This window comes from Geotrypetes seraphini, chromosome 8 (genome assembly GCF_902459505.1).
Source record: "Geotrypetes seraphini chromosome 8, aGeoSer1.1, whole genome shotgun sequence".
In the NCBI taxonomy this organism is placed as follows: domain Eukaryota; kingdom Metazoa; phylum Chordata; class Amphibia; order Gymnophiona; family Dermophiidae; genus Geotrypetes; species Geotrypetes seraphini.
Window position 1 is genome coordinate 21,608,606 of NC_047091.1, and position 27,703 is coordinate 21,636,308.

At 44.6% G+C, this 27,703-nt stretch overlaps 1 protein-coding gene across 1 annotated transcript in view; it reads right to left on the bottom strand.

Annotated features, from left to right (window-relative positions):
• CLSPN (claspin) overlaps positions 1 to 27,703 on the bottom strand; it is a 191,399-nt gene that overhangs the window by 7,022 nt on the left and 156,674 nt on the right. Inside the window, exons 21-24 of the mRNA XM_033955851.1 lie at positions 13,165 to 13,286; positions 12,882 to 13,015; positions 12,478 to 12,580; positions 11,001 to 11,077 (exon numbers count right to left, since the gene is read on the bottom strand). Coding sequence (XP_033811742.1) covers positions 11,001 to 11,077; positions 12,478 to 12,580; positions 12,882 to 13,015; positions 13,165 to 13,286 — 436 coding nt within the window. The remainder of the gene's footprint in view (positions 1 to 11,000; positions 11,078 to 12,477; positions 12,581 to 12,881; positions 13,016 to 13,164; positions 13,287 to 27,703) is intronic.

Genomic DNA, 27,703 nt, shown 5'->3' on the forward strand with positions numbered 1-27,703 from the left:
TGTGCCAATCTAGTATTATGAGATGAATGTCTTTGGGCTACGAAACCTGTTTGATGCATATCTATAATGAAAGGGAGAGCTTTAGCCAATCTTAATGCTAATGCCTTAGTTAAAATTTTTCCATCTACATTTATTAAAGAAATAGGTCTATAATTTGAAACCAAAGTGGGATCTTTATTTGGCTTAGGTAAAACTATAGTTATTGATTCAGCCATAGTACCTGTAATACAACCTTTATTTAGTTGTATCTGATACAATTTTAATAAATAGGGCATTATGATGTTTTGGAATGATTTATAAAACTCCACTGTATAACCATCTCCACCTGGAGCGGATCCAACCCTAAGGGATTTCAAAGCTGTTTCTAACTCTTTTAAGGATATTGGCTCCTCTAAACTTCGTTTTATATGTTCAGGAATCTTTGGTCCTTCTATTAACTTTAAAAAATCTAAACCATCCTTTTCTTTTTCTAAATAAGGCTCAGAAGAATACAAATCTTTATAAAATTTTAAAAACTGTTTTATAATGGGATCAATTTGGGACAACATTTCACCATTTTCATTTTTAATAGCAATTATTTTTGTTTTTCTTTTTTTTGCTTTAAGATAATTTGCCAGCATTCTTCCCGCCTTATTCGAATTTCCATAATACAAAGCTTGCTTTACAAATAAATCTTTTCTAATTATTTTTGAAGAAATTTCATTATATTTACCTTTAGCTTTTAAGAGTTCTTGTTGTGTCAAATAATCCCATTTTTCAATTAATTTTGATTCTAGAGACTTTACCACTTTTTCCAAATCTGTAAATTGTTTTTTTTCCTTTTTTATTTGCAAAGCTGAATAAGAAATAATTTGTCCTCTAATGTATGCTTTAAAAGCATCCCATAAAGTCTCTATTGAAATTCCTCCTATATCATTAATTTGAAAATAAGCTTTCATTTTTTCCAGAAGATTTTCACAAAAGTCATTATTTGCAAGCAATGCATTATTTAATCTCCATATAGGTTTATTTCCATTCTGATCTATTATTTTAATTTCAATCCACACTCCAGTATGATCAGATAGTATAATTGGATCAATTACAGCCTGTGTGACTTGGTGTACTAATTGATTAGAAACAAAAATGTAATCTATTCTAGAAAAAGAATTATGAACCTGGGAGCAAAATGAAAATTCCCGACCATCAAAATGAAGTATACGCCACATATCTTTTAAATCACAAGATTGTACTAAATTATCAAGGCCTAATGATTTTATAAATCTCGGATTTTTATCCATCAGTGGATCCATAACAGTTTCAAGTTTCAAGTTTATTAGGATTTTATATACCGCCTATCAAGGTTATCTAAGCAGGTTTTTTTTAACAATCAGGTACTCAAGCATTTTCCCTATCTGTCCTGGTGGGCTCACAATCTATCTAACGTACCTGGGGCTATGGAGGATTAAGTGACTTGCCCAGGGTCACAAGGAGCAGCGCGGGGTTTGAACCCACAACCCCAGGGTGCTGAGGCTGTAGATCCAACCACTGCGCCACATACTCCTCCATTGAAATCACCTGCTACTATTAGATTTGAAGTAGCCAGTGGAAGAATTAATTGTTGTAGAGTTTTAAAAAATTCATTCTGATTCGAATTAGGGGCATATATATTGAAGAGCGTCATGGTGGTATTTCCCATGTCCATTTCCACATATACCCACCTTCCAAGAGGATCAGCTGCCTTAAATTTAAATGAAGCAGAACATTTTTTATTTATTAATATAGCAACACCAGCTTTTTTTTCCTATTGCCGAAGAAAAATAACATTGTTTGACCCAATCACCTTTTAGCTTTATAGATTCATTATTTGACAGATGGGTCTCTTGTATGCAGCATATATCAGCGTTTTGTCTTTTTAAAAATAATAATGCCTTTTTTCTTTTAATCGGGTGATTGAGACCATTAACATTTAAAGATATTATCTTAAGATCCATCATGTACTAATATAATTTGTAATATAACAATTTCATTTTCAATATTCTTTATGATCTCCATTTTCCCATATATAAGATAATTCCAAGAATTGCCTACTTTACCTAAACCCTTAAAGTTTAATACCCTCCCATTCCCTCCCTCCCCAACCCATACATATACGAACACTTGGAAACGCAAATTAGATCAGGTCTGACATTACTCCATCACAAGCTAAAAAGTTATAAATTTTGTAATTATTACTCCATATTAATATCATAATATATCATAACATATTGCTAACAGAATTTAAAATTTCTATATCTTTGCTTTCCTTTCTATTCATTTTCACAATCATATTTACTTATATTTTTAAATCAATCACTCTATATATATTCCATAGATATAAGAATCTTTTAATTAACTTAAATCAATCTTCACATGCGTTTTTAATTCCATTCATAAAGATCATTTCTCTAAAAATTCTAAAATTTGAAAATAAGAAATTATTTAAAAACAAATCATAAATAAAAATTTTTATAACTCATTCCCACTATCATACTTATTTGTATTTCCAAATCAATCATACAAAATCTTCGAGAGATATATCAATTCACCTTTCTCTTTTTTCCTGTTAAAAACTAATATCTGCAATAAAATGGGTCAAATATACTTTCTAAATCATTCAATAAATATATTTCTTTAAAAATAAAATATTAGTTTTCTCTTTAGAACCGTTTATTTTATTCTATATATGTTCTTATATATAAGAGTCTTTACTTCTGTGTTCTTCTAATAATATGAACGCCTTATTTTCAGCTTTCTTCTCAAGTTCCCTTCTCACTCTCCGTCGACGTAAAACGTGGAAGCAACCAATCTTCTTCATTTCCGGTGCGATCATTTGTTGAGGAGAAAGACTTCCTGTCTTCACGCATATTTTTATCATTGACTCAGCGTCCATTGTATTTCCAGCGCATCTTCCCTTCTTCTATCATCTTCTTCCCCTTTTTTCCCCTTCTTTCACTCTCTCCCGAGAACAGAGAAGCAATGGCGCTGAGGGACACATTCCAAAAGGCTGTCCCAGTCTATCTTCCAGTCTCACATATATATAGAATCTTCTAGGTAAGTCAAAGCTTCGTCATTCCTCCACGTCATTCAGCCATTGAAGTGTTTGCATGTATTTCAATTCCGTTCCATGCTCGTGATTGTAATCATCGTTGTTTTTTAAAGTAAGTTGAAAATTCCAGCGTTCTAAACGGTGTATTCATTTTTATATATTTTTCAGAATTTCTTTGTAGTAAAAATTAACTTAGAATGAAATAAATCAAAGTGAAAAGTATTTGATATCAAATCAGTCTTATTGAAATACTCTGAAATATTCCCAGTTCTTCATTTAAGAAGTCATTGGTTGTTCACATTGTTCAAGATATTCTGCTAATTTTTTAGAATCGGTGAAGTTCTGTGTTTTATTTCCTAAAGTTACTTTCATCACCGCTGGGTAGAGAAGTCCATATCTAGCCCCTAGTGCTCGTAGTTGGGATCTTAAATCAAGTAGTTGTTTTCTTTTTAGGGCAGTTTCTCTGGCGAAATCTGGTACAATATGTATACGTGCATCCTGACATCTTAGATTTTTGTTTTCTTTAGCCAGCTGACAAATTTCAACAACATGTTGATATCGTAATAATTTAAAAATAAAAGTTCTTGGTCCTTTTTGTGTGGTTGTTTTTTGTCCCGGTATTCTGTGCGCTCTTTCTATTTCAAGAGGCACCTTGTATTTTAAAGGCAGTATCTTTGGAAGGAATTGTTCTAAGAAAGTAATGGGATCATTTTTTTCCACTCCTTCCGGCATTCCAATGATCCTTAAATTATTTCTTTTTTCTCTATTCAAACAGTCTTCCAGATCTCTCTTTATTATTTCCATCTCTTTCCAGGCTTTTTTGTTTTGCATAACTTCAGCATGTACCTCTTCCGATTTTTCTTCCAAGTGTGTTATTTTGTTATCAATTAAATCAACTCTTTTTGTAAGCGTGGCAACATCATCAATTGCCTTTTGAAGTTGTTTTTTGATTTCCAGTACGATATCTTTGATCTGTTTTATTTCTGCCATCATATCTTGATCTCCTTCTGAAGGTAACGGTACTTTTGAAGGTGTCCCTGGTTCCGGTTTAGATCGTTTATTACTGCTTGTACCCGATCCTCCGGCTCCTGCATCGTGTTTATTTTGTTTACCCGATGCCATTTTCTTGCGATCCACAGCTTTTTTCAGCAAAATATCGGTATTGGAGCTTTTTATTTTGAAATAAGAGCTTGTTTGACACGGAGCCCGTCTATCACCCGACCATTTGCTTGCGTGTCCAAGCCATGCCCCCGACTTCCCAACATTTTGAGTACTAGATTTAAATTCCTCTCGGGACAAGAATAATGAAGAGGAGGATAGACACACAAGACCCCTCCAAGGAAAAATGGGGAAACATCCAGATATGTTGCCAAGGTCTTCCTCTAACAATCCCAGAAATAAGATAAAGCAATGTTACTTACCGTAACAGTTGTTATCCAGGGACAGCAGGCAGCTATTCTCACTAGTGGGTGATGTAATCCGACAGAGCCCCGATAGGGACGTCTCACAAGCATATTTTGCTTGAAGAAACTCAGAAGTTTCGAGATGCCCGCACCGCGCATGCGCCAGTGCCTTCCCGCCCGATGGTCCGGGCGTGTCTCCTCAGTTCAGGTAGCTAGCAGAGAAGCCAACCCAGGGGAGGTGGGTGGGACGTGAGAATAGCTGCCTGCTGTCCCTGGATAACAACTGTTACGGTAAGTAACATTGCTTTATCCCAGGACAAGCAGGCAGGTATTCTCACTAGTGGGTGACCTCCAAGCTAACCTCAATGGGATGGTGGGAGAGTTGGCAACTTAGGAGAATAAATTTTGTAATACTGTTTGGCCAAACTGTCCATCCCGCCTGGAGAAAGTATCCAGACAATAGTGAGAGGTGAAGGTATGAACCGAGGACCAAGTGGCAGCCTTACAAATTTCCTCAATCGGTGTCGATCTGAGGAAGGCTACAGAGGCTGCCATTGCTCTGACCTTATGGGCTGTGACCTTACAGGGAAGGGGTAATCCAGCCTGGGCATAGCAGAAAGAAATACAAGCCGCCATCCAATTGGAGATGGTGCGCTTCGATACAGGTCGTCCCAACTTGTTTGGATCAAAGGAGACGAAAAGTTGAGGAACAGTTCTGTGTGGTTTGGTGCGATCCAAGTAGAAAGCCAAAGCATGTTTACAGTCCAGAGTGTGAAGAGCTGATTCTCCAGGATGAGAATGAGGCTTTGGAAAAAACACTGGAAGTACAATGGATTGGTTGAGATGAAATTCAGAGACCACTTTAGGCAAGAATTTCGGATGAGTGCAGAGGACCACCTTGTCATGATGGAATACTGTGAAAGGTGGATCCGCCACTAAGGCCTGAAGCTCACTGACTCTGCGAGCAGACGTGAGGGCCACCAGAAAAACCACTTTCCAAGTGAGAAACTTCAGTGGAGCCTTGTTGAGAGGCTCAAAAGGAGGTTTCATAAGTTGAGAAAGGACCACATTAAGATCCCAAACCACTGGAGGAGGTTTGAGAGGAGGATTGACATGGAAAAGTCCTTTCATAAATCTGGAAACCACAGGATGAGCAGAGAGAGGTTTCCCTTGTAGAGGCTGATGGAAAGCCGCAATAACACTCAGGTGAACTCGTATAGATGTAGACTTGAGGCCAGACTGAGACAGGTGTAGAAGATAGTCCAATACAAAAGATAGGGAGGCTCGCTGAGGCTCCTTACGATTAGAAACACACCAGGAAGAGAATCTAGTCCACTTTTGGGAGTAGCATTGTCGAGTAGCAGGCTTCCTGGAAGCCTCCAGCACCTCCCTCACCGCCTGGGAAACTGGTGAGGAGTTACGTTGAGAGGAACCAAGCTGTCAGGTGGAGAGACTGCAGGTTGGGATGAAGTAGAGATCCCTGATGCTGAGTAAGCAGTGAAGGAAACACTGGTAGAAGGAATGGCTCCCTGCTGCTGAGTTGAAGTAGAAGGGAGTATCAAGGTTCTCTGGGCCACCGAGGAGCTATTAGAATAATGGTGGCATGGTCGGATTTCAATTTGACCAGAGTCTTTTGAATGAGAGGAAATGGAGGAAACGCATACAGAAAGCGAGTTCCCCAATCCAGTAGAAAGGCATCTGCCTCGAGACAATGAGGAGTGTAGATCCTGGAGCAAAATTGAGGTAGTTTGAAGTTGTGGGGAGCAGCAAAGAGGTCTATCTGAGGCGTCCCCCCCTGTGCAAAGATCTGATGAAGGGGGCTGGAATGGAGTATCCATTTGTGAGGCTGGAGGAGACGACTTAAGTTGTCCGCCAGGACATTGTCCTTCCCCTGAATGTAGACAGCTTTGAGGAAGGCGTTGTGGCGAACCGCCCAATCCCAGACTCTGAGAGCTTTCTGGCAGAGGGAGGCCGAGCCCGTGCCCCCCTGCTTGTTGACATAATACATGGCGACCTGATTGTCTGTGCGAATGAGGACCACCATGGCGTGAAGCAGATGTTGAAAAGCCTGAAGAGCATTGAAGATGGCTCTGAGCTCCAGAAGATTGATTTGATGGAGTCAGTCCGCACTGGTCTAGAATCCCTGAGTGCGAAGACCATCCAGATGAGCTCCCCATGCATAGGTCGAAGAATCGGTGGTGAGGACCTTCTGGTGGAGAGGAGTATGAAACAGCAAACCTCTGGATAGATTCGAAGAGGTCATCCACAAAAGTAGAGACTGCCGAAGAGTAGGAGTGACTGTGATGTGTCGAGTCAACGGGTCTGACACCTGAGACCATTGAGAAGCCAGGGTCCACTGAGGAATCCTGAGATGAAGTCTGGCAAAAGGCGTCACATGAACTGTCGAGGCCATGTGGCCCAGGAGCACCATTATGTGTCTCGCTGAGATGGACTGGCGAGAAGACACCGACTGGCAGAGATGAAGAAGAGCTTCCATGCGTTGAGGAGGAAGGAACGCCCTGAGTTGAATGGTATCGAGGACCGCCTCGATGAAGGGGAGAGACTGGGTGGGCTGTAGATGAGATTTGGGAAAGTTGATCTCGAAGCCCAAACTCTGCAGGAAGCAAATCGTTGCCAGGGTCGCCGAAATGACCTCTGGAGCTGAGGGGGCCTTGATGAGCCAGTCGTCGAGGTAAGGAAATACCTGAAGACCCCTGTTCCGGAGTGCAGCGGCCACTACTACCAGACATTTTGTGAAGACTCTGGGAGACGAGGACAGGCCGAATGGAAGCACTCGATATTGCAGATGCAGATGTCCCACCCGAAATCTGAGGAACTTGTGAGAGGCCGGATGAATGGGAATGTGAGTGTGGGCCTCTTTGAGATCCAGAGAGCATAACCAGTCGTTCTGCTTGAGGAGGGGGTAGAGAGAAGCAAGGGTCAGCATGCGAAACCTCTCCTTGACCAAGAACTTGTTGAGGATCCTGAGGTCCAGAATGGGTCGCAGGTCGCCTGTCTTCTTCGGGACGAGGAAGTACCGGGAGTAAAACCCCTGGTTGTGCTGGTCCACAGGGACCAGCTCGACGGCACGAAGCCGGAGCAAAGCCTGAGCTTCCTGAAGAAGAAGGGCGGTCTGTGTCAAGTTAGAAGGATACTCTCTTGGAGGGTGGTCCAGGGGGACCCGATGGAACTGAAGAGAGTACCCCTCCCTGATGATGGTAAGGACCCAGAGGTCGGTGGTGATAGCCGTCCATCGATGGAAAAAATGATGGAGGCGACCCCCAATGGGGAAAACAGGTGATGGCAGAACGAGGTTGGTTATGCTCCCTAAGAGAGAGTCAAAAAGGCTGAGGAGCCTTGGGGACAGTAGACGGTTGAGGCTTCTGTTGAGCCTTCTGTGGAGGCTGTCTCTTCACCGGCTGTCCACAGCCGGAGCTTGCCTGGGAGTATAACGCCGCTGATAGATCAAGGGCAGTCTAGCAGGTCGAGACTGTTGAAGCTTAGGCTTCGGTCGAAGAATGGACTGAAAGGATTTTTCATGGTCAGACAGCTTCTTCGTCACAGTCTCGATGGACTCGTCAAACAAATCCGCTCCCGCACAAGGAACATTGGCCAGCCTGTCCTGGAGGTTCAGGTCCATGTCAATGGTCCGAAGCCATGCCAATCGACGCATAGCCACAGAACAGGCGGTAGCCCGTGCCGAAAGTTCAAAGGCATCGTAAGAGGATTGCATCAACTGGAGACGTAGCTGGGACAGCGAAGCAACTACTTCCTCGAATTCGAAGTGAGCCTGAGATTCAATGTAAGGTGTGAACTTCCGAAGTACAGGCAGGAAGAACTCCAAATAAGTTGCAAAATGAAAAGTATAATTTAGAACTCGGGAAGCCATCATCGAGTTCTGGTAGATTCTCCTCCCAAACTTATCCATCGTTCTGCCTTCGCGACCCGGAGGCACCGAGGCGTACACCTGGGACGGATGAAACCGCTTGAGGGAGGATTCGACCAGCAGGGATTGGTGAGAGAGTTGAGAGCCCTCAAATCCCTTGTGATGAACCGTGCAGTACCGGGCATCCAACTTGCCAGGAACCGCAGGAATGGAGTATGGCGTTTCAAAACATCTCATGAACGTTTGGTCGAGAAGTTTGTGCAGAGGCAGGCAAAGAGACTCCGCAGGAGGATTAGGTAAATGCATGGTGTCGAGGTATTCCTTGGAGTACCGAGAACCGGAGTCCAAGGTAATGTCCAGGTCATCCGCCATCTGCCTGAGGAAAGAAGAAAAAGACAATTGATCTGCCAGCACAGGCCTCCGAGAGGGACTGGACGAAGTCGAGGCCTCGGGATCCACAGAGACCTGGGATCGACAGGGTGAATAAGAGACACACGGCTCCTCGAACTCCTGCCCCTGCGGAGGAGACATGTCCGACGAAGAATACCCCATTCGCGGCGGCTTCTTCTGTGGTGATACTGTAGAGTGCCGCGAGGAGTGCCGTGATGAATGTCTGGACCGATGCCCCTCTCGGTGTCTGGAGAGGGATCTAGAGTGACGATGCTTAGAATGGTCCCCCGACGCCTCTAACGAGTAGATGGGACTCGAGGCCGTAGAGCGCAGAGGCGGGAGATTCGACGCCTCTCGAGATGCAGTCCAGGCCTGGCAAGGAGTGCGGAAGAACTCTTCCTGTGACTTGCGATGCCCAGGGCTTCGATTACCTGAAGAGGGATTCCACACCTCTTCGTCCGGAGGTGTGATGGGCTCTAAAGGGGGCATGTCACTAAAGGAGGCCCTCCTCGAGGGACCGGCCGCCATTCGCCGCTCCTCCTCGCCAAGCAGCTAGATCGACCGGCGAGGAGGAGGGGGAGGGGGCGGTCCGCCCCCCGGAATCAGAACCGGGAGGTCACCCTGGATCGTGGCAATCAACTTGGGTCCCATAGTTTGCATGAGCTCGACAAACTGAGCCTCCAAAAGGGACCGCAACGAAGCCAATATGGAGGGATGCGCACCAAAAGGGGGTCCTCCAGCACGGTCTTCGTGCTCCTTCGTGGTCGAGTGCTTTTGCTTGGAAGCTTTCGGCACTTTGATAACCACAGGTGGAATGGTAGCAGGCGGTACCTGATCCGAGGAGACGGTGGAAGGCACCGGCGCCGAAGTCGGGGTCGAAACCGGGACAAACGAAGCCGACTTCAGGAGACCTGGAGCAGTAGGAGTGGTGGCGGGCTTCGAATGTGCAGGCGAAGCGCCAGCCGAAGTCGAAGCTGAAGGTTCCTTCGCAGCTTCCATCTTGAACATCGACTCCCACAAAAAACAGCGACGCTTAAACGCCCGCGCTGTGAGTGTGGAACAAGGCTGGCACGATTTCGGGAAATGTTCCGGACCAAGACACTGCAGGCAGCGTCGATGCGGGTCCGTCAGTGAAATCGCGCGCTGGCACTTGCTACACTTTTTAAAACCGGTAATTGGCCAGGGCATAGGCCGAAAAAGCTCCACCGCGAGATCGAAGGAGCGGGACCTGAGCCACGCGGCCGACCCGGTCGAATTGCCGGAAGAAAAATTTTTTATTTTTTTTTAAAGAAATAAAACACATGATAAAGAGCAAAATAAACTCAAAACCGCGGCTATACAAGGCAAAAGAACGGGAATTCAGTCAGCGCAGAATCGAAGTAAAACTTCTCAGCTCCGCGGAAAGAAAAGAACTGAGGAGACACGCCCAGACCATCGGGCTGGAAGGCACTGGCGCATGCGCAGTGCGGGCATCTCGAAACTTCTGAGTTTCTTCAAGCAAAATATGCTTGTGAGACGTCCGTATCGGGGCTCTGTCGGATGACATCACCCACTAGTGAGAATACCTGCCTGCTTGTCCTGGGATAATGCTGCTACCTGAAACTTTAATCCCCTATGGAGTCCATTTTGAAGATGTGTACTATTTATTGTTTTGAAAGGAGAGATTGCTCTCTAGGTACTCCAAGATTCAAAAACTTGCCAGACTCATGTATGCTGTAGATGTGAAAAGCTTCCTAGCCTGAAGAAGAGTGGCAATCAATCACCACGTCTGCATATCCCTTATGCCTTTGATCAGGCACGATCCAAACCTCCAAACCGTAACTGAGCCAGATGTTCATGATCAGCGGACCTTGAAGAAGCTGACACTTCTCTTGAGGAAGGCATAATGGCTAATTGGTTTTGAGTTGAATTTGGTCTATCAGAATCACCCAGCCATAATAAGCACAAATCTTCTAAACAATTCAACCTAGCAATGAGAAATGGCAGAAATATATACAACGGATTTCTTGGAGGCCATGATTGAAACTAAGCATCTTGGCCTGTGGAATTAGGCTTTTTCCTGCAACTGAAAAAGCAATGAAATTCGGTGCTGGCTTTTGTTGCTATGCAATTGAGAATTGGTTTACCCACCACTCAGGGCAAAAGCTGAGGGAGCACGTTCCCATCCTCCCGATCTATTGACAAGAGAGCAATTCTATTCAATTCTCTATACCTACAAAATAACTGTAAAATGCATGATTAGCTGCCTAGAACTAACCTGAAGTGCAGCAGGTCTGAATGCATGAAAAGCACCGTTTGGCATCAAATCAGACTTTATTTCCTGAATTAATGTTGCTGAAAAGAAGCAGAAAAATAATACTATTTAATTATACCTAAAATTGCTTTTCAATATGAAAAATCTTGTCTCTTACCATGAAGTTGCCAGAAATTATGGAGGGAATTCTCCACTATCTGTGTCTAACAGTAATCATTTATTATCCATACTATCAGGGGAGGAGGTGGGTTTATAATTAGAGTAATAGTTGGTATACTTATTAAGTATGATAAGCTTTTTCAATATTATAATACAGTATTATATACAGTATTTTCACGCATATAACGCGCGCGTTATACACGATTTTACAAACTGTGCATAACCTTGCGCGTTATACGCGTGAGCGTGTTTTACAACTTTTTTTTTTACATAGTTCCCCCCCCCCCGATTCACCCCCCCACAGGACCGCTCGCACCCCCACCCCGAAGGACTGCTCGCACGGCACCCACACCCCGAAGGACCGCTCGCACGTCAGAGAAAGGGTGGGACCGCCGGAAGAGGAAGCAGAGCAGGCGCAGGTCTCACAGAAGGGCCGGGACCGCCAAGAGGAAGCAGCAGGACACCGGTAGGAGCTTCTACATGATGGAGGTGGGGGGGTCGGGAGGCTGTGGAGGTGCGAGTGGTACTTCGGGGTGGGGATGCGGGTGCGTGCGAGCGGTCCTTCGGGGTGGGGGTGCGAGTGGTCCTGCTTGGGGGGGGGTGAATCAGATGTCAGGCGGGGGGCATCAGGCTTTCAGGGTGGGGACAGGACTTCAAGGGGGAGAGGAGAGTCGGGGCGGGTGAAAGGAGAGTCGGGGTGGCCAGAGGAGAGTCGGGGTGGGCGAAAGGAGAGTCGGGTGGCGACGGGAGAGTCGGGGCAGCATGCGCAGTATACGGGTGAGCGCGCTATATAAAAATTTTTTTACACATATTTCGGTTTCCCGCGCGCTATATCCGTGTGCGCATTTTACACGGGTGCGCGTTATCTACGTGAAAATACGGTAATAATGTTGTATTTACAATGATCTATGAAGGATTATCAAGTGTGTACTCAATGAAATTGTATAAATTTATGTGATACACTTGTTATATGAAAAATGAATAAAAAACTAAAACAATATTATGCTGCATATGCTTGCCAAAATAGCTACATTTTAAGCTGTTTTCTAAACTGCAATAATCCTGGAATAGTCCCTAAGTCCACAGGTAAAATATTCCATAAATGGGCTCCTTTGACATATATTATTGCATCACGATAAAGAACCAATCTGATGTTTGAAAGAATGATCCATGCAGTTTTGAATTTATTCCCTAGCCATCTTACAAAACCTGACTTCATTGCATAAGAGTAAATTTAAAAAAAAAACCCCAAAACAGTATGCACTCTAGCTATATTGGTGGAGCAAGCTGTTCCCCGGGAAACTGTGTTGAATCAACATACCTCTCTTTTGAAGGGCTTTAGCTGTAGCCTTTTTGGCTAACTTCATAAACTGGCTGTCCTCTCCAATGTCCTCATCATCTGCTTCTGTCTCGTTTTTTCCATTCTGCAAGAAGAAAACAGAAGGAAAAGTAACTTTGATAATTCACAAAGAAAAGTTTTGAGAAACCAAAATAGCTGACTGCATAGGCACAGAAGTTATTTTTGTAGCTATTGGGAAGGTGGTAATCAGTCCTTTTCTCACAGTTTAGTCACAGGGTACTGGTCTTTGACCTGGGGGCTGCCGCGTGAGCGGACTGCTGGGCACGATAGACCACTGGTCTGACCCAGCAACGGCAATTCTTATGTTTGGTAAGCAGAAGATTCAGAAATGCTTAATGTGACATAATATGCATCAAAAGTGGTACCTGTTCACGTAGCCACTGTTCTCTCTCAAAACGTTCTTTTCGCCATTTTGCCTCAGTCTCGTCCAATTCTTCATTTAGAACTTCAGTGTCATTATCAGAGTCTCTGTGGAACATGTCCATCTGCGAAGCATCTACTATGAATAAACATGGAATTAGGTCATCATAGTGTCAGATCGGGTACAACGCATACATTATTTTCCTAGAAAGTTTGGAGAATGCATGTTTCATACTATCTGAAAGGATGAACTCTGTCAGCAAGGTTGTTTCAAAGCCTGTATAATACCTAAATTTTTCCAACGGAACTTTCTTGTGCGCCCAGGCCCATCACTGTGCAAGTCTCCATCTGCAAGATACTGCTCCTGGTAGAAGCGTAACTGCCGTTTATCCTCATCAAGCAACACTTTCCTGTAACCACAGCCAAGGAAAAACCAAGCAGAGAAAGTAGTAATTAGTAGTAATGACAAAAAAAGAACAAGAAAAAAGTTTAGGTAAAGGTTCAGGCATCATATAAAAATAAGTGCCGGATTTTACTAAACTACACCTCTGGGAGGAAATGATTAAGGAGTCAAGTGAAATAATGTTATTGAATTTGAAATGGTTAGCGCACTGGTCAGTACAATTGCCTCCTCAGTTAACAATGTGGTCCAAATGAGCAGATAATTAACAGTTCTACCTGTCTGGACAGATGTAAAGGATTAAACAGGAAACATTTTATTCAAGGTTGTGCTGAAAAGCATTCTCTTCACCTAATCTCTTAATATTCAAGTAGATGGCAAGAGGAGAGTTTATTAGTCTGAGTGACAGGACACACAATCTGTGTGTGTATATTTCTAGTTTGGTTGTTTAGATCTTTACTATCATAATTAATGGACTTCCTTTCCTATTTAGTTGAAGCTGTGAACTGCTATGACCTGATTAAGAATGGCGATATATCAAATTTGTCATTGATTAAATGCCATTTTTCTATTAATTATACACCACTTAGTGATGAAAGAGGGGAAGGGTTTAATGGGAGGGTTTATGATCTTATAATGAACTAGTCTTTAAGCCCATTACATTAACGGGTGCTAGAATAGATGTGTCTGTCTGTCTGTGTTTCTTTCTCTCTCTCTCTCCTTGGCCACTGTCTGTATCCTTCTGTCTCCCCCCCCCCCCGAGCAAAGCTGTCTGCCCCCAGGACACACCTCCCCCCCAAAGCAGGCCCCTTTCCCTCTCCCTGTCTCTCCATGGCCCTCTTCTGTCTCCCCCCCCCCCCGAGCAAAGCTGTCTGTCCCCAGCACACCTCCCCCCAAAGCAGCCCCCTTTTCCTCTCCCTATCTCTCCATGGCCCCTTCTGTCTCCCCCCAGCACACCCCTCCCCCAAAGCAGCCCCCTTTCCCTCTCCCTATCCATGGCCCCTTCTGTCTCCCCCCAGAACACCCCTCCCCCCAAAGCAGCCCCCTTTCCCTCTCCCTATCCATGGCCCCTTCTGTCTCCCCCCCGCACACCCCTCCCCCCAAAGCAGCCCCCTTTCCCTTTCCCCCGGCTCCCGGTATTGATTCCCTTCTTACCCTCCCAACATCCAGGCGTCTTCTGGCCTGCTCCTCTTCACCAAAGCAGCCTGTGATCGTGGTGGCCGGCTTTAGCGAACCTTGCAGGCTGCTCTCCAACTCGGTAGCACGTTCCCACTGACGCGATCCCGTGCGTCAGAGGGAGCATGCTACTGAAGCTGGAGAGCGGCCTGCGAGGTTCTTTAAAGCCGACCACGATCGCAGGCTGCTCTGAAGAGGAGGATCAGCAGCGGCAAGTGAGGGCATGAGGTGACACGGCGACTCCTTCTTCTGCACGGAGGTGGAGAGCGGCTTGCAAGGTTCGCTACAGCAGCTGGCGAACCTCAGCAGGCCGCTTTGAAGAGGAGCGGGAGGGAGAAGTCGCTGGTGTCTTCTGCACAGTCACGCGCAGGGCCATGAGGACTGGCACAGAAGCACACCTCACGGCGCCACCGCTCACGAATTTTCAAGAGCGCATGCGCCTCTAGCATTTTATTATTATTATTTTTTTTTTTATAATTCTTTATTCATTTTAAAACTTTCATCAAGTGTACAAAAATTGCAACACAATAACATAGATTTAACCACTTGTACATCTTATCATTATAACTTATAGTTGTAAATATAACCCTCCCTCTCCCATCCTGAAATCCTTTTAGTAATTTTTATTTTTAATATTTTATTTATAAATTTTTCATTCTTACAATAATTTAATTGTACATAATACTTCGATTAACACATGAAAATTGTGATTACAAATAATTCATCTTATCACATAAAATATAACCCTCCCCCTTTTTTTTTCATTTCTTAAATCCATATAATATACATTCCCCTCCCCTCCCCATTCTTATATAATCATTACTTATGTGCTATGAAATCTGATCATTGGAATAACGAGTCAATGGTTCCCAAATTTTCTTAAAATTATGAATATTTCCCTGTTGTAATGCTATTGTTTTTTCCATTTTGTATATATGACAGACTGAATTCCACCAAAATGTATAGTTTAATTTGGTATAATCCTTCCAATTTTGAGTTATTTGTTGCATGGCGACCCCTGTCAATATTAATAATAGTTTGTTATTGTTTGCTGTAATCGGACTCTGAGTTATCATTGCTGTACCAAATAGTATAGAATCATATGAGAGTCCTACATGATTTTCTAGTAATTCATTAATTTGGGGCCAAATTAGTTTCCAAAATGCATTTACACAGGGACAAAAAAAAATTAAGTGGTCTAAAGTCCCAACTTCTATTCTACAATGCCAGCATCTATTAGATCTAGTACTATCTATCTTTTGTAAGCGCGTAGGGGTCCATAAAACTCTATGTAACAAAAACATCCAAGTTTGACTCATAGATGCTGACTTTGTAGATCTTAATCTCCAGGACCAAAATCGTGGCCATTGAGACTCAGATATTGTCTGACCAATCTCAATACTCCAAATATCCCTAAGTCCAGTTTTCTTTTTTTTATTTAAAAATCCATTTAACAATTTGTACCATTTTGCGGCTTGGTGACCCAAGAAATCCGCCTGGAAACATAGAACCTGCATACTATATTGAGTATTAAGCACTTTCCATTCAGGGAACCCTGCCTGAATAGCTTGCTTCAATTGCAACCATTTAAAATATTGTGTTTTATTTAATCCAAATTTATGTTGCAATTGTGAAAAACTAAGCATTGTTCCTTCTGAAATAACATCATTCAATGTTCATATACCTGCAATTATCCATTGTTTCCAGACGATTTTGTATCCGCCAATCTTGATCCTGGAGTTTACCCAAATTGATTGATTTAATGATTTAGCAATTGGTTCTGGTGATAGATTACTAATATATCTTAATGTCTTCCAAGTATCCAATAGAATTCTGTTATCCTTATATTGTCTTGGCATGTTTATACTAATTAGATGTTCTAAATGTAGTGGGAACAGGAGCCGCCATTCTAGATATAGCCAATCTGGTACATTCTCCATGAGATCTGGGAGGATCCAATACATACCCTGTCTTAGAATATAGGCTTGATGGTACCTATAAAAATTTGGAAAATTTACCCCTCCCTCCACAATTGGTCTTTGTAAAGATACTAAAGCAATTCTGGGTCTTTTCTCAAACCAAACAAACTTTGTAAGAATATTATTTAACTTTTTATAGAATGACCCCTGAAAAAATATTGGTATCATACTCATTTGATAACAAACTACAGGCAAAATCATCATTTTAATTGTTTGGACTCTTCCCCACCAAGAAAGATGTAAAGGATTCCATTGCTCACACATTTCTGTTATTTTTTTTAATAAAAGTTTTTCATTTTCTTTGACTGTATCTTCAATTGTATTTTTGATAATAATTCCTAAATATTTTAATCCTTCTTCTTTCCAAATAAATGAATATGAATCAAATAAGCCTTTGATACAGTGAACATTAATTGGAAGAATTTCCGATTTACTCCAATTAATTTTATATCCAGAAAATTTCCCAAATTTCTCTAGAAGATTAAGTAAACTTGGAACAGTATTCCCCGGTTCTCTTAAATATGATAATATATCATCTGCATATGCAGAAAGTTTAAATTCCCAGTAAGAAAATGGGATTCCCTTTATCTCCTTAGTTTGATTAATTGCAATTAATAAGGGTTCTAAAACAATATCAAAAAGTAAGGAGGACAAAGGACATCCTTGTCTAACTCCCCTACGCAAGTTAAATCTATCTGATAAATTGTTATTAATGTATAATCTTGCACCAGGAGAGCTATACAAAGTCTGAATCATTTTAATAAAACCGGAGCCTATTCCAAACCATTCCAGAGCTTGATACATATAACTCCATTCCACTCTATCAAATGCTTTTTCTGCATCTAAAGATAGCATAAAAGCTGGATCATTCAAATTTTTCACTAAATTTAAAGAGTGAAATGCTAATCTAGTATTGTTTGATGAGTGTCTTTTAGCAATAAATCCTGTTTGGTGTACATCAATAATAAAAGGAAGAGCTTTTGCCAATCTTATTGCTAATACTTTAGCAAGCAACTTACCATCTACATTTAATAAAGATATAGGCCTGTAATTTGAAACCAAGGTAGAATCCCTGTTTGGTTTTGGTAAGACAATAATTACCGAATAACCATCACCACCCGGAGCGGATCCAACTCTAAGAGACTTCAATGATGATTCTATTTCTTTTAAAGATATAGGATCTTCTAAACTTCGTTTTATATGATCCGGAACATTTGGTCCAATAAATGAGTTTAAGAAATTTAATCCCTCTTGTTCTTTATTTTCATAAGATTCAGAAGAATATAGCACAGTTACTTACCGTAACAGGTGTTATCCAGGGACAGCAGGCAGATATTCTTGACTGATGGGTGACGGCACCGACGGAGCCCCGGTACGGACACTTTTAGAGTGATTGCACTCTAAGAACTTGGAAAGTTCTAGAGGCCGCACCGCGCATGCGCGAGTGCCTTCCCGCCCGACACAGGCGCGCGGTCCCCAGTTATGATAAGCCAGCTAAGAAGCCAACCCGGGGAGGTGGGTGGGACGCAAGAATATCTGCCTGCTGTCCCTGGATAACACCTGTTACGGTAAGTAACTGTGCTTTATCCCAGGACAAGCAGGCAGCATATTCTTGACTGATGGGTGACCTCCAAGCTAACAAAAAGAGGGATGGAGGGAAGGTTGGCCATTAGGAAAACAAATTTTGCAAAACAGATTGGCCGAAGTGTCCATCTCGTCTGGAGAATGCATCCAGACAATAATGAGAGGTAAAAGTCTGAACTGAGGACCAAGTGGCAGCTTTGCAGATTTCCTCAATAGGAGTAGAACGGAGGAAAGCTACAGATGCTGCCATAGCTCGGACCCTGTGGGCTGTGACAGAACCTTCCAGTGTCAGTCCGGTCTGAGCATAACAGAATGAAATGCACGCTGCCAGCCAATTAGACAACGTACGTTTAGAAACAGGATGTCCCAATTTATTCGGATCACAGGACAGAAAGAGTTGGGGAGATGATCTGTGGGGCTTAGTACGGTCTAAATAGTAAGCCAGAGCCCGCTTACAGTCCAATGTATGCAGAGCCTGTTCTCCAGAATGCGAGCGAGGTTTCGGAAAGAAGACAGGCAGAACAATGGATTGGTTGAGATGGAATTCAGAAACAACCTTAGGGAGAAACTTTGGATGTGTACGCAGAACCACCTTGTCATGATGGAAGACTGTAAAAGGTGGATCAGCAACTAGTGCATGTAGCTCACTGACCCTCCTGGCAGAGGTGAGAGCAATAAGGAAAAGTACCTTCCAAGTGAGAAACTTGAAAGAAGCGGTAGCCAAAGGTTCAAATGGAGGCTTCATTAAGGCGGAAAGAACCACATTGAGATCCCAGATAACAGGAGGGGCTTTAAGAGGTGGTTTCACATTAAAAAGACCCCGCATGAACCTGGACACCAAGGGATGAGCTGAGAGGAGTTTTCCATGGACTGGCTCATGAAAAGCAGCAATAGCACTGAGGTGGACTCTGATTGAATTAGACTTGAGGCCAGAGTCAGACAAAGAAAGAAGATAATCCAACAAGGTCTCCACTGCAAGGGAAGTGGGATCATGATGATGGAGAAGACACCAGGAAGAAAAACGTGTCCACTTCTGATGGTAACATTGCAGAGTGGTTGGTTTCCTGGAGGCATCTAGAATGGAACGAACGGGCTGAGACAAAAGAGTATCATGAGAAGTCAGCCCGAGAGATACCAAGCTGTCAGGTGCAGAGACTGGAGGTTGGGATGTAGAAGGGTCTCCTGATGCTGTGTAAGCAGAGAAGGAAACAGTGGAAGAAGAAAAGGTTCCCTGGAACTGAGTTGAAGTAGAAGGGAGAACCAATGTTGCCTGGGCCACCTCGGAGCAATCAGAATCATGGTGGCTCGTTCCCTCTTGAGCTTGAATAAGGTTCTTAACATGAGAGGCAGAGGAGGGAAAGCGTACAGGAACTGATTGGACCAATCGAGGAGAAATGCATCGGCTGCCAGACGGTGAGGAGAGTAGAGTCTAGAGCAGAATAGGGGCAGCTGGTGATTGAAAGGAGCTGCAAAAAGGTCTATCTGAGGAGTGCCCCACTGAGCGAAGATGGACTGCAGAGTGAAAGGATCGAGTGTCCACTCGTGAGGCTGGAGAACTCTGCTGAGCTTGTCCGCTAAGGAATTCTTTTCTCCCTGAATGTAGATAGCTTTCAGGAATAGATGGTGATCTGTGGCCCAAGCCCAAATCTTCTGGGCTTCCTGGCACAAGAGGCGAGAGCCCGTCCCACCCTGCTTGTTGATGTAGTACATCGCAACTTGATTGTCTGTGCACAGCAGGAGAACTTGAGGGAAGAGAAGATGTTGGAAGGCCTTGAGGGCATAAAACATCGCTCTGAGTTCCAGGAAATTGATGTGATGCTTCTTTTCCTGGGCTGTCCAAAGGCCTTGAGTTTGGAACTCGTTCAAATGAGCTCCCCAGGCATAAGGGGAGGCGTCGGTGGTGAAGACAAGTTGATGAGGAGGTAGATGGAACAGAAGACCTCTGGATAGATTTGAGGATGTCAACCACCATTGTAGAGACTGACGAAGAGATGATGTTACAGATATGTGACGTGAGCAAGGATCCATTGCTTGGGACCACTGGGTAGCTAGGGTCCATTGAGGAGTACGCAGGTGCAGACGGGCAAGTGGTGTGACATGAACTGTGGAGGCCATGTGACCCAAGAGTATCATCATTTGCTTGGCAGAGATGGAACGTTGTGGAAGCACCTGCTGACATAGAGACTGAAGCGTTTGAAGACGGTTGGATGGCAGAAACGCTCTCATGAGGACTGTGTCTAAGACTGCTCCAATGAATTGAAGTCTCTGCGTGGGGATGAGATGGGATTTGGGTAGATTGATCTCGAACCCCAGCAAACGTAGAAATAGGATGGTCTGGTTGGTGGCCTGAAGAACTGTTTGAGATGAATTGGCCTTTATCAACCAATCGTCCAGGTAAGGAAACACCTGAAGGTGGTGGGAACGTAGAAAAGCAGCCACCACAATCAGACATTTGGTGAACACTCTTGGAGAGGAGGCTAGGCCGAAGGGTAGTACCTTGTACTGGTAATGACAATGATTGATCATGAAGCGTAGGTTACTGTCTGGAGGCCAGATTGATTGGTATGTGAGTGTATGCTTCTTTGAGATCGAGGGAACATAGCCAGTCGTCTTGATTGAGAAGAGGGTAAAGAGTGGCTAAAGAGAGCATCCTGAACTTCTCTTTGACTAAGCATTTGTTGAGATCGCGAAGATCTAGGATAGGTCTGAGATCTCCTGTTTTTTTGGGGACTAGGAAATAACGGGAGTAGAAACCCTACCCCTTTTGCTCCGGAGGAACTTCCTCTATGGCGTTCAAAAGGAGGAGGGATTGAACTTCCTGAAGGAGGAGGGAAGACTGGGGAGTGTGCAAAGCAGACTCTTTTGGTAGACTTGTGCCTGGGAGGGTTTGAAAGTTGAGAGAGTAGCCGTGGTGGATGATGTTGAGGACCCATTGGTCCGAAGTAATAACTTCCCACCGGCTGAGGAAAAGAGATAGACGCCCTCCTATGGGTTGAGGCAGGAGTGGTGAAGGTTGGATGCTGGCTATGCCCTGGAGAATCAAGTCAAAAGGGCTGAGTCGGTTTTTGTTGTGGAGGTTGTTTGACAGGTTGCTGCTGCTGCTGTCTAGGTGTTTGCCTCTGCTGCTGACGTTGCCGCCTAGGTTGTTGAGGGGCAGACTGTAAGGGACAAGCCACATAACGGCGTTGGTAAGTCGATTGCTGTCTGAAAGGACGTGCTGGTTGAGGCTTCTTCTTGGTTTTAAGAAGGGTATCCCAGCGTGTTTCATGAGCGGAGAGCTTTTGGGTAGTTGAGTCCATGGATTCTCCAAACAGCTCATCCCCTAAACATGGTGCATTAGCTAACCGGTCTTGATGGTTAACATCAAGTTCGGATACCCTCAACCAGGCTAAGCGGCGCATGGCCACAGACATAGCTGTTGCTCTAGAGGTAAGTTCAAAGGTGTCATATATAGATCTTACCATAAATTTTCTGAGTTGAAAAAGAGAAGAAGAGCATTGGTGAAAGGCCAAATGTTTCCTCTCAGGCAGGTACTGCTCAAAGGAAGCCATGGTGGTAAGGAGATGCTTTAAATAAAAAGAAAAATGAAAAGCATAGTTGCCAGATCGATTAGCTAGCATCGCATTCTGATAGAGACGCTTACCAAATTTGTCCATGGTTTTGCCTTCTCTACCAGGAGGGACAGAAGCATACACACTAGCTCCCGAGGACTTTTTAAGTGTGGATTCCACCAGGAGAGACTCATGTGGGAGCTGGGGTTTATCGAATCCTGGAATGGGGATAACCTTATACAGGGAATCCAATTTACGGGGAGCTCCCGGGACAGTGAGAGGAGTCTCTAAATTTTTGTAAAAAGTCTCCCTCAAGATGTCATGAAGAGTGAGTTTCAGAAATTCCTTTGGAGGCTGGTCAAAATCAAGAGCATCTAGAAAGGCCTTAGACTTTTTAGACTCAGCCTCCAAAGGAATGGACAGAGATTCACACATGTCTTTTAAAAATGACGAAAAAGACGTGGAATCATGTTTGGAGGAAGGATCAGGAATGTCAGGCTCATCCTCCCCCGAAGAACACTCACCTTCTGAAAGAAAAGGCTCTTCGGAATCACCCCACAGATCAGGGTCTCGAATATGGGAACTACGGTCCCGAGACTCAGGGGTGGATGGTTCCAGGTGTCGGGACTTGCGTACCGACTTACCCGACCTCATCGAAGCGGTACCGGGAGATGTAACTGGTTGCATCGGAGCCGAGGTCTGTACCGACTGGTGTTGAGTTGTCGGCTCCGGTGCAAGGATTGGCATCGACACCGATGAGGCCGAGTGTAGCGGCACCGAAAGAGAGGAAGTAGATAGTATAGGTCGTTCCACTCTCGGTACCGGCGGCTCAGACGAGACCGGCACCGGAAGGTTCGGTGTCAGGATAGCTGGAAGGAGTTGTTGGAGCTGCTCCTTCAGCTGTACCTGTAAGATGGCCGTAATGCGATCATCAAGGGAGGGCACCGGTACCGCCTTTTTCTTTTGCGGTACCTGCGGTGCCGCTCTACACCCCGGAGATGAGGAGCCCGATGTCGAGGGACTCACCTCGATAGGGGCGGAGCGCTTCCGCTGGCGCCTCACGGTCGGCAGGACTGGACTCGCTGCAATGGAGACCGGAGGGCGTTCCAGCGGGGAAGGCTTCTTAGCCGGCTTACCTGAGTGCTGCGACGCCGGCGCGGTGTCGCGTGGCGTCGACGAGGATGGTGCCGACTGGGTAGGAGCCGAAGTCGGTGCCGATGTCGCGGGGTCGGACATCTCGGTGCCAAAAAGCAAGCGCTGTTGTATTTGGCGATTTTTCAATGTTCTTTTCTTAAGTGTGGCACAGCGGGTGCAGGTGGAAGCCTGATGCTCCGGACCCAGGCACTGTAAACACCAGTTGTGTGGGTCCTTAAGGGAGATAGGCCGTGCACACCGCTGGCACTTCTTGAACCCTGGCTGAGGGGGCATGAACGTAAAGACGGCTTCTGCCAAATCGAAGGCCGAGGCCTCGATGGTGGCAGTAGGCCCCGCCGGGGCAGACCGAAAAATAAAAAAAAAAATAACTCGATGAGTAAAATTTTTTTTTATTTTTTTTTAACAGAAAGGAAAAGAATAAAAGGGCAAAAAGACCCGAAAAAGAATACGCGAGCGGGTAGGCGTTAGAAAAAATTTTCAACAGCCGTTGAAAATGCGACTTCTTAGCTCCGCGGAAACTAAGAAACTGGGGACCGCGCGCCTGTGTCGGGCGGGAAGGCACTCGCGCATGCGCGGTGCAGCCTCTAGAACTTTCCAAGTTCTTAGAGTCAAATCACTCTAAAAGTGTCCGTACCGGGGCTCCGTCACCCATCAGTCAAGAATATGCTGCCTGCTTGTCCTGGGATAAAAATCAAGAAATTGTATTAAAATATCTTTGGTGTTAGTGTGTGTGTTGCCTTGTGTGTCTTTAATTGCAATAATCTTAGATTTCCTTTTTTTTGCTTTGAGAAAATTAGCTAATAATCTTCCAGCTTTGTTTGAATTACCATAATACTGAACTTGCTTATAGAAGATATCTTTCCTCACAAATTGAGAAGAAATCTCATTGTATTTCGCTTTTACTTTTAATAAATTTTGTAATGTATTATGTTCCCATTTCTCAATTGATTTATTTTCTAATACTTTAATTTGTTTTTCCAAATCAACATATTGTTTTTTAAGTTGTTTTTTGATAAATGCTGAATATGAAATAATATTTCCTCTTATTGTTGCTTTAAATGCGTCCCACAAAATCTCAGCATTAATATTGTCTGAATTATTTATTTGAAAAAATTAATTCATCTTTAATTTAAAATCTTCCAGAAAGTTCGAATCCGCAAGTAAAGCATTATCAAATCTCCAAATTGGTTTGAAATGTACTACATCATTATTCTGAAAATCAATCCACACACCAGCATGATCAGAAATTACAATGGGATCAATAACTGCATTCATCACTCGCTGCGCTATATTATTAGATACGAATATATAATCAATTCGTGAGAAAGATTTGTGGACCTGAGAACAAAAAGAGAATTCCCGATCATTAAAATGAAGAATACGCCATATATCAACTAAATTACAAGATTGAACCAAATTATCTAAACCTAACGATTTCATAATTCTACTTGGTCTCTTATCCAAAATTGGATCCATTACAGCATTGAAATCCCCTGCTACTATTAAATTAGAAGTAGCCAATGGTAACAGTAATTGTTGAACTTGTTTGAAAAACTCCATTTGATTTGAATTAGGAGCATATAAATTTAATAAATCCAGGGTTGTATTTCCCAGAACCATATTGATATGCACCCATCTTCCTAAAGGATCATGGTTTATTAATTTGAAATCAGCAGTGCATTTCCTATTTATCAGGACAGCAATCCCAGCTTTTTTCCCTATTGCAGGTGCAAAGAAGCATTTAGAAATCCAACCCCCAGATAACTTTTTAGATTCATGCTCAGAAAGGTGCGACTCGAAAGCAATGTTACTTACCGTAACAGTTGTTATCCAGGGACAGCAGGCAGCTATTCTCACTAGTGGGTGATGTCATCCGACAGAGCCCCGACACGGACATCTTGAAAGCATGTCTTGCTTGAAGAAACTTAGAAGTTTCGAGATGCCCGCACCGCGCATGCGCCAGTGCCTTCCCGCCCGATGTACCGGGCGTGTCTCCTCAGTTCAGGTAGCTAGCCTGAGAAGCCAACCCAGGGGAGGTGGGTGGGACGTGAGAATAGCTGCCTGCTGTCCCTGGATAACAACTGTTACGGTAAGTAACATTGCTTTATCCCAGGACAAGCAGGCAGGTATTCTCACTAGTGGGTGACCTCCAAGCTAACCCCAATGGGATGGTGGGAAAGTTGGCAATTTCAAGAGAATAAATTTTGTAACACTGTTTGGCCAAACTGTCCATCCCATCTGGAAAAAGTGTCCAGACAATAATGAGAGGTGAATGTATGAACCGAGGACCAAGTGGCAGCCTTACAAATCTCCTCAATCGGTGTCGATCTGAGGAAGGCTACAGAGGCTGCCATTGCTCTGACCTTATGGGCTGTGACCTTACAGGGAAGGGATAATCCAGCCTGGGCATAGCAGGAAGAGATACAAGCCGCCATCCAGTTAGAGATGGTACGCTTCGATACAGGTCGTCCCAACTTGTTTGGATCAAAGGAGACGAAAAGTTGAGGAGCAGTTCTGTGAGGCTTTGTGCGATCCAAGTAGAAAGCTAAAGCACGTTTACAGTCCAGAGTGTGCAAAGCAGCTTCCCCAGGATGAGAATGAGGCTTTGGAAAGAACACTGGAAGCACGATGGATTGGTTGATGTGAAATTCAGAGACCACTTTAGGCAGGAATTTCGGATGAGTACGAAGAACCACCTTGTCATGATGGAATACAGTGAACGGTGGATCCGCCACTAGGGCCTGAAGCTCACTGACGCGGCGAGCAGACGTGAGGGCCACCAGAAAAACCACCTTCCAGGTGAGATACTTAAGTGGAGCCTTGTTGAGAGGTTCAAACGGAGGCTTCATGAGCTGAGACAGGACAACATTGAGATCCCAAACCACAGGAGGAGGTTTGATAGGAGGGTTGACATGGAAAAGCCCTTTCATAAATTTGGAAACCACAGGATGAGCAGACAAAGGTTTCCCCTGTAGAGGCTGATGGAAAGCTGCAATAGCACTCAGGTGGACTCGTATGGAGGTAGACTTGAGACCAGACTGAGATAGGTGTAGAAGGTAGTCCAATACAGAAGAAAGGGAAGCTCGCTGAGGTTCCGTGGCATTGGAATTACACCAGGAGGAGAATCTAGTCCATTTTTGGGAGTAGCATTGTCGAGTAGCAGGCTTCCTGGAAGCCTCCAAGACCTCCCTCACTGCTTGAGAAAACTGGTGAGGAGTTATGTTGAAAGGAACCAAGCTGTCAGGTGGAGGGACTGCAGATTGGGATGAAGAAGTGAACCTTGATGTTGAGTGAGTAGTGAAGGAAACACTGGAAGAAGTATGGGCTCCCTGCTGCTGAGTTGAAGTAGAAGGGAGAACCAAGGTTGTCTGGGCCACCGAGGAGCAATTAGAATCATGGTGGCATGGTCTGATCTCAACTTGACCAGAGTCTTCTGAATAAGAGGAAAAGGAGGAAACGCATATAGGAAGCGATTCCCCCAACCCAGCAGAAAAGCGTCTGCCTCGAGGCGGAGAGGAGTGTAGATCCTGGAGCAAAACTGAGGCAGCTTGAAGTTGTGGGGGGCTGCAAAGAGGTCTATCTGAGGTGTCCCCCACTGTGCAAATATTTGATGAAGGGGTTTGGAATTGAGCGTCCATTCGTGAGGTTGGAGAAGACGACTCAATTTGTCTGCCAAGAAATTGTCCTTCCCCTGAATGTAGACAGCCCTGAGGAAGGTGTTGTGGCGGATCGCCCAATCCCAGACTCGAAGAGCTTCCTGGCAGAGGGAGGCCGAGCCCGTGCCCCCTTGCTTGTTTACATAATACATGGCGACCTGATTGTCGGTGCGAATCAGGACCACCATGTCGTGAAGCAGATGTTGGAAAGCCTGAAGAGCATTGAAGATGGCTCTGAGCTCCAGAAGATTGATTTGATGGAGTCGTTCCGCACTGGTCCAGAACCCCTGAGTGCGAAGACCATCCAGATGAGCTCCCCATGCATAGTTCGATGAATCGGTCGTGAGAACTTTCTGGTGGGGAGGAGAGTGAAACAGCAAACCTCTGGATAGATTCGAAGAGGTCATCCACCAGAGAAGAGACTGCCGTAAAGCAGGAGTGACTACAATGTGGCGGGACAACGGGTCGGACACCTGAGTCCACTGAGATGCCAAGGTCCATTGAGGAATTCTGAGATGTAGTCTGGCAAAAGGCGTCACATGAACTGTGGATGCCATGTGACCCAAGAGGACCATCATGTGTCTCGCTGAGATGGACGGGCGAGAAGACACCGATTGGCAGAGTAGAAGAAGAGCATCCATACGCTGAGGAGGAAGGAACGCTCGAAGTTGAATGGTATCCAGGACCGCCCCGATGAAGGGGAGAGTCTGGGTGGGCTGAAGATGTGACTTGGGAAAGTTGATCTCGAAGCCCAAGTGCTGCAGGAAACAAATTGTAGTCAAGGTCGCCGAAATGACCTCTGGGGCCGACGGGGCCTTGATGAGCCAGTCGTCGAGGTATGGAAACACCTGGAGACCCATGTTCCGGAGTGCAGCGGCCACCACCACCAGACACTTCGTGAAGACTCTGGGTGAAGAGGAAAGGCCAAATGGAAGCACTCGATACTGCAGATGTAGATGTCCCACCCGAAATCTGAGGAACTTGCGGGAGGCCGGATGAATCGGGATGTGAGTGTAGGCCTCCTTGAGGTCCAGAGAGCATAACCAATCGTTCTGCTCGAGGAGGGGATAGAGAGAGGCAAGAGTCAGCATACGGAACCGCTCCTTGACCAAAAACTTGTTGAGGACTCGAAGGTCCAAAATGGGCCGCAGATCGCCCGTCTTCTTCGGAACTAGGAAATACCGGGAGTAAAACCCTTGGTTTTGCTGATCTAACGGGACCGGCTCGACGGCCCGAAGCCGAAGCAAAGCCTGAGCTTCCTGGAGAAGAAGAGCGGTCTGCGTTAAGTTGGAAGGATACTCTCTTGGAGGGTGGTCCGGGGGGACC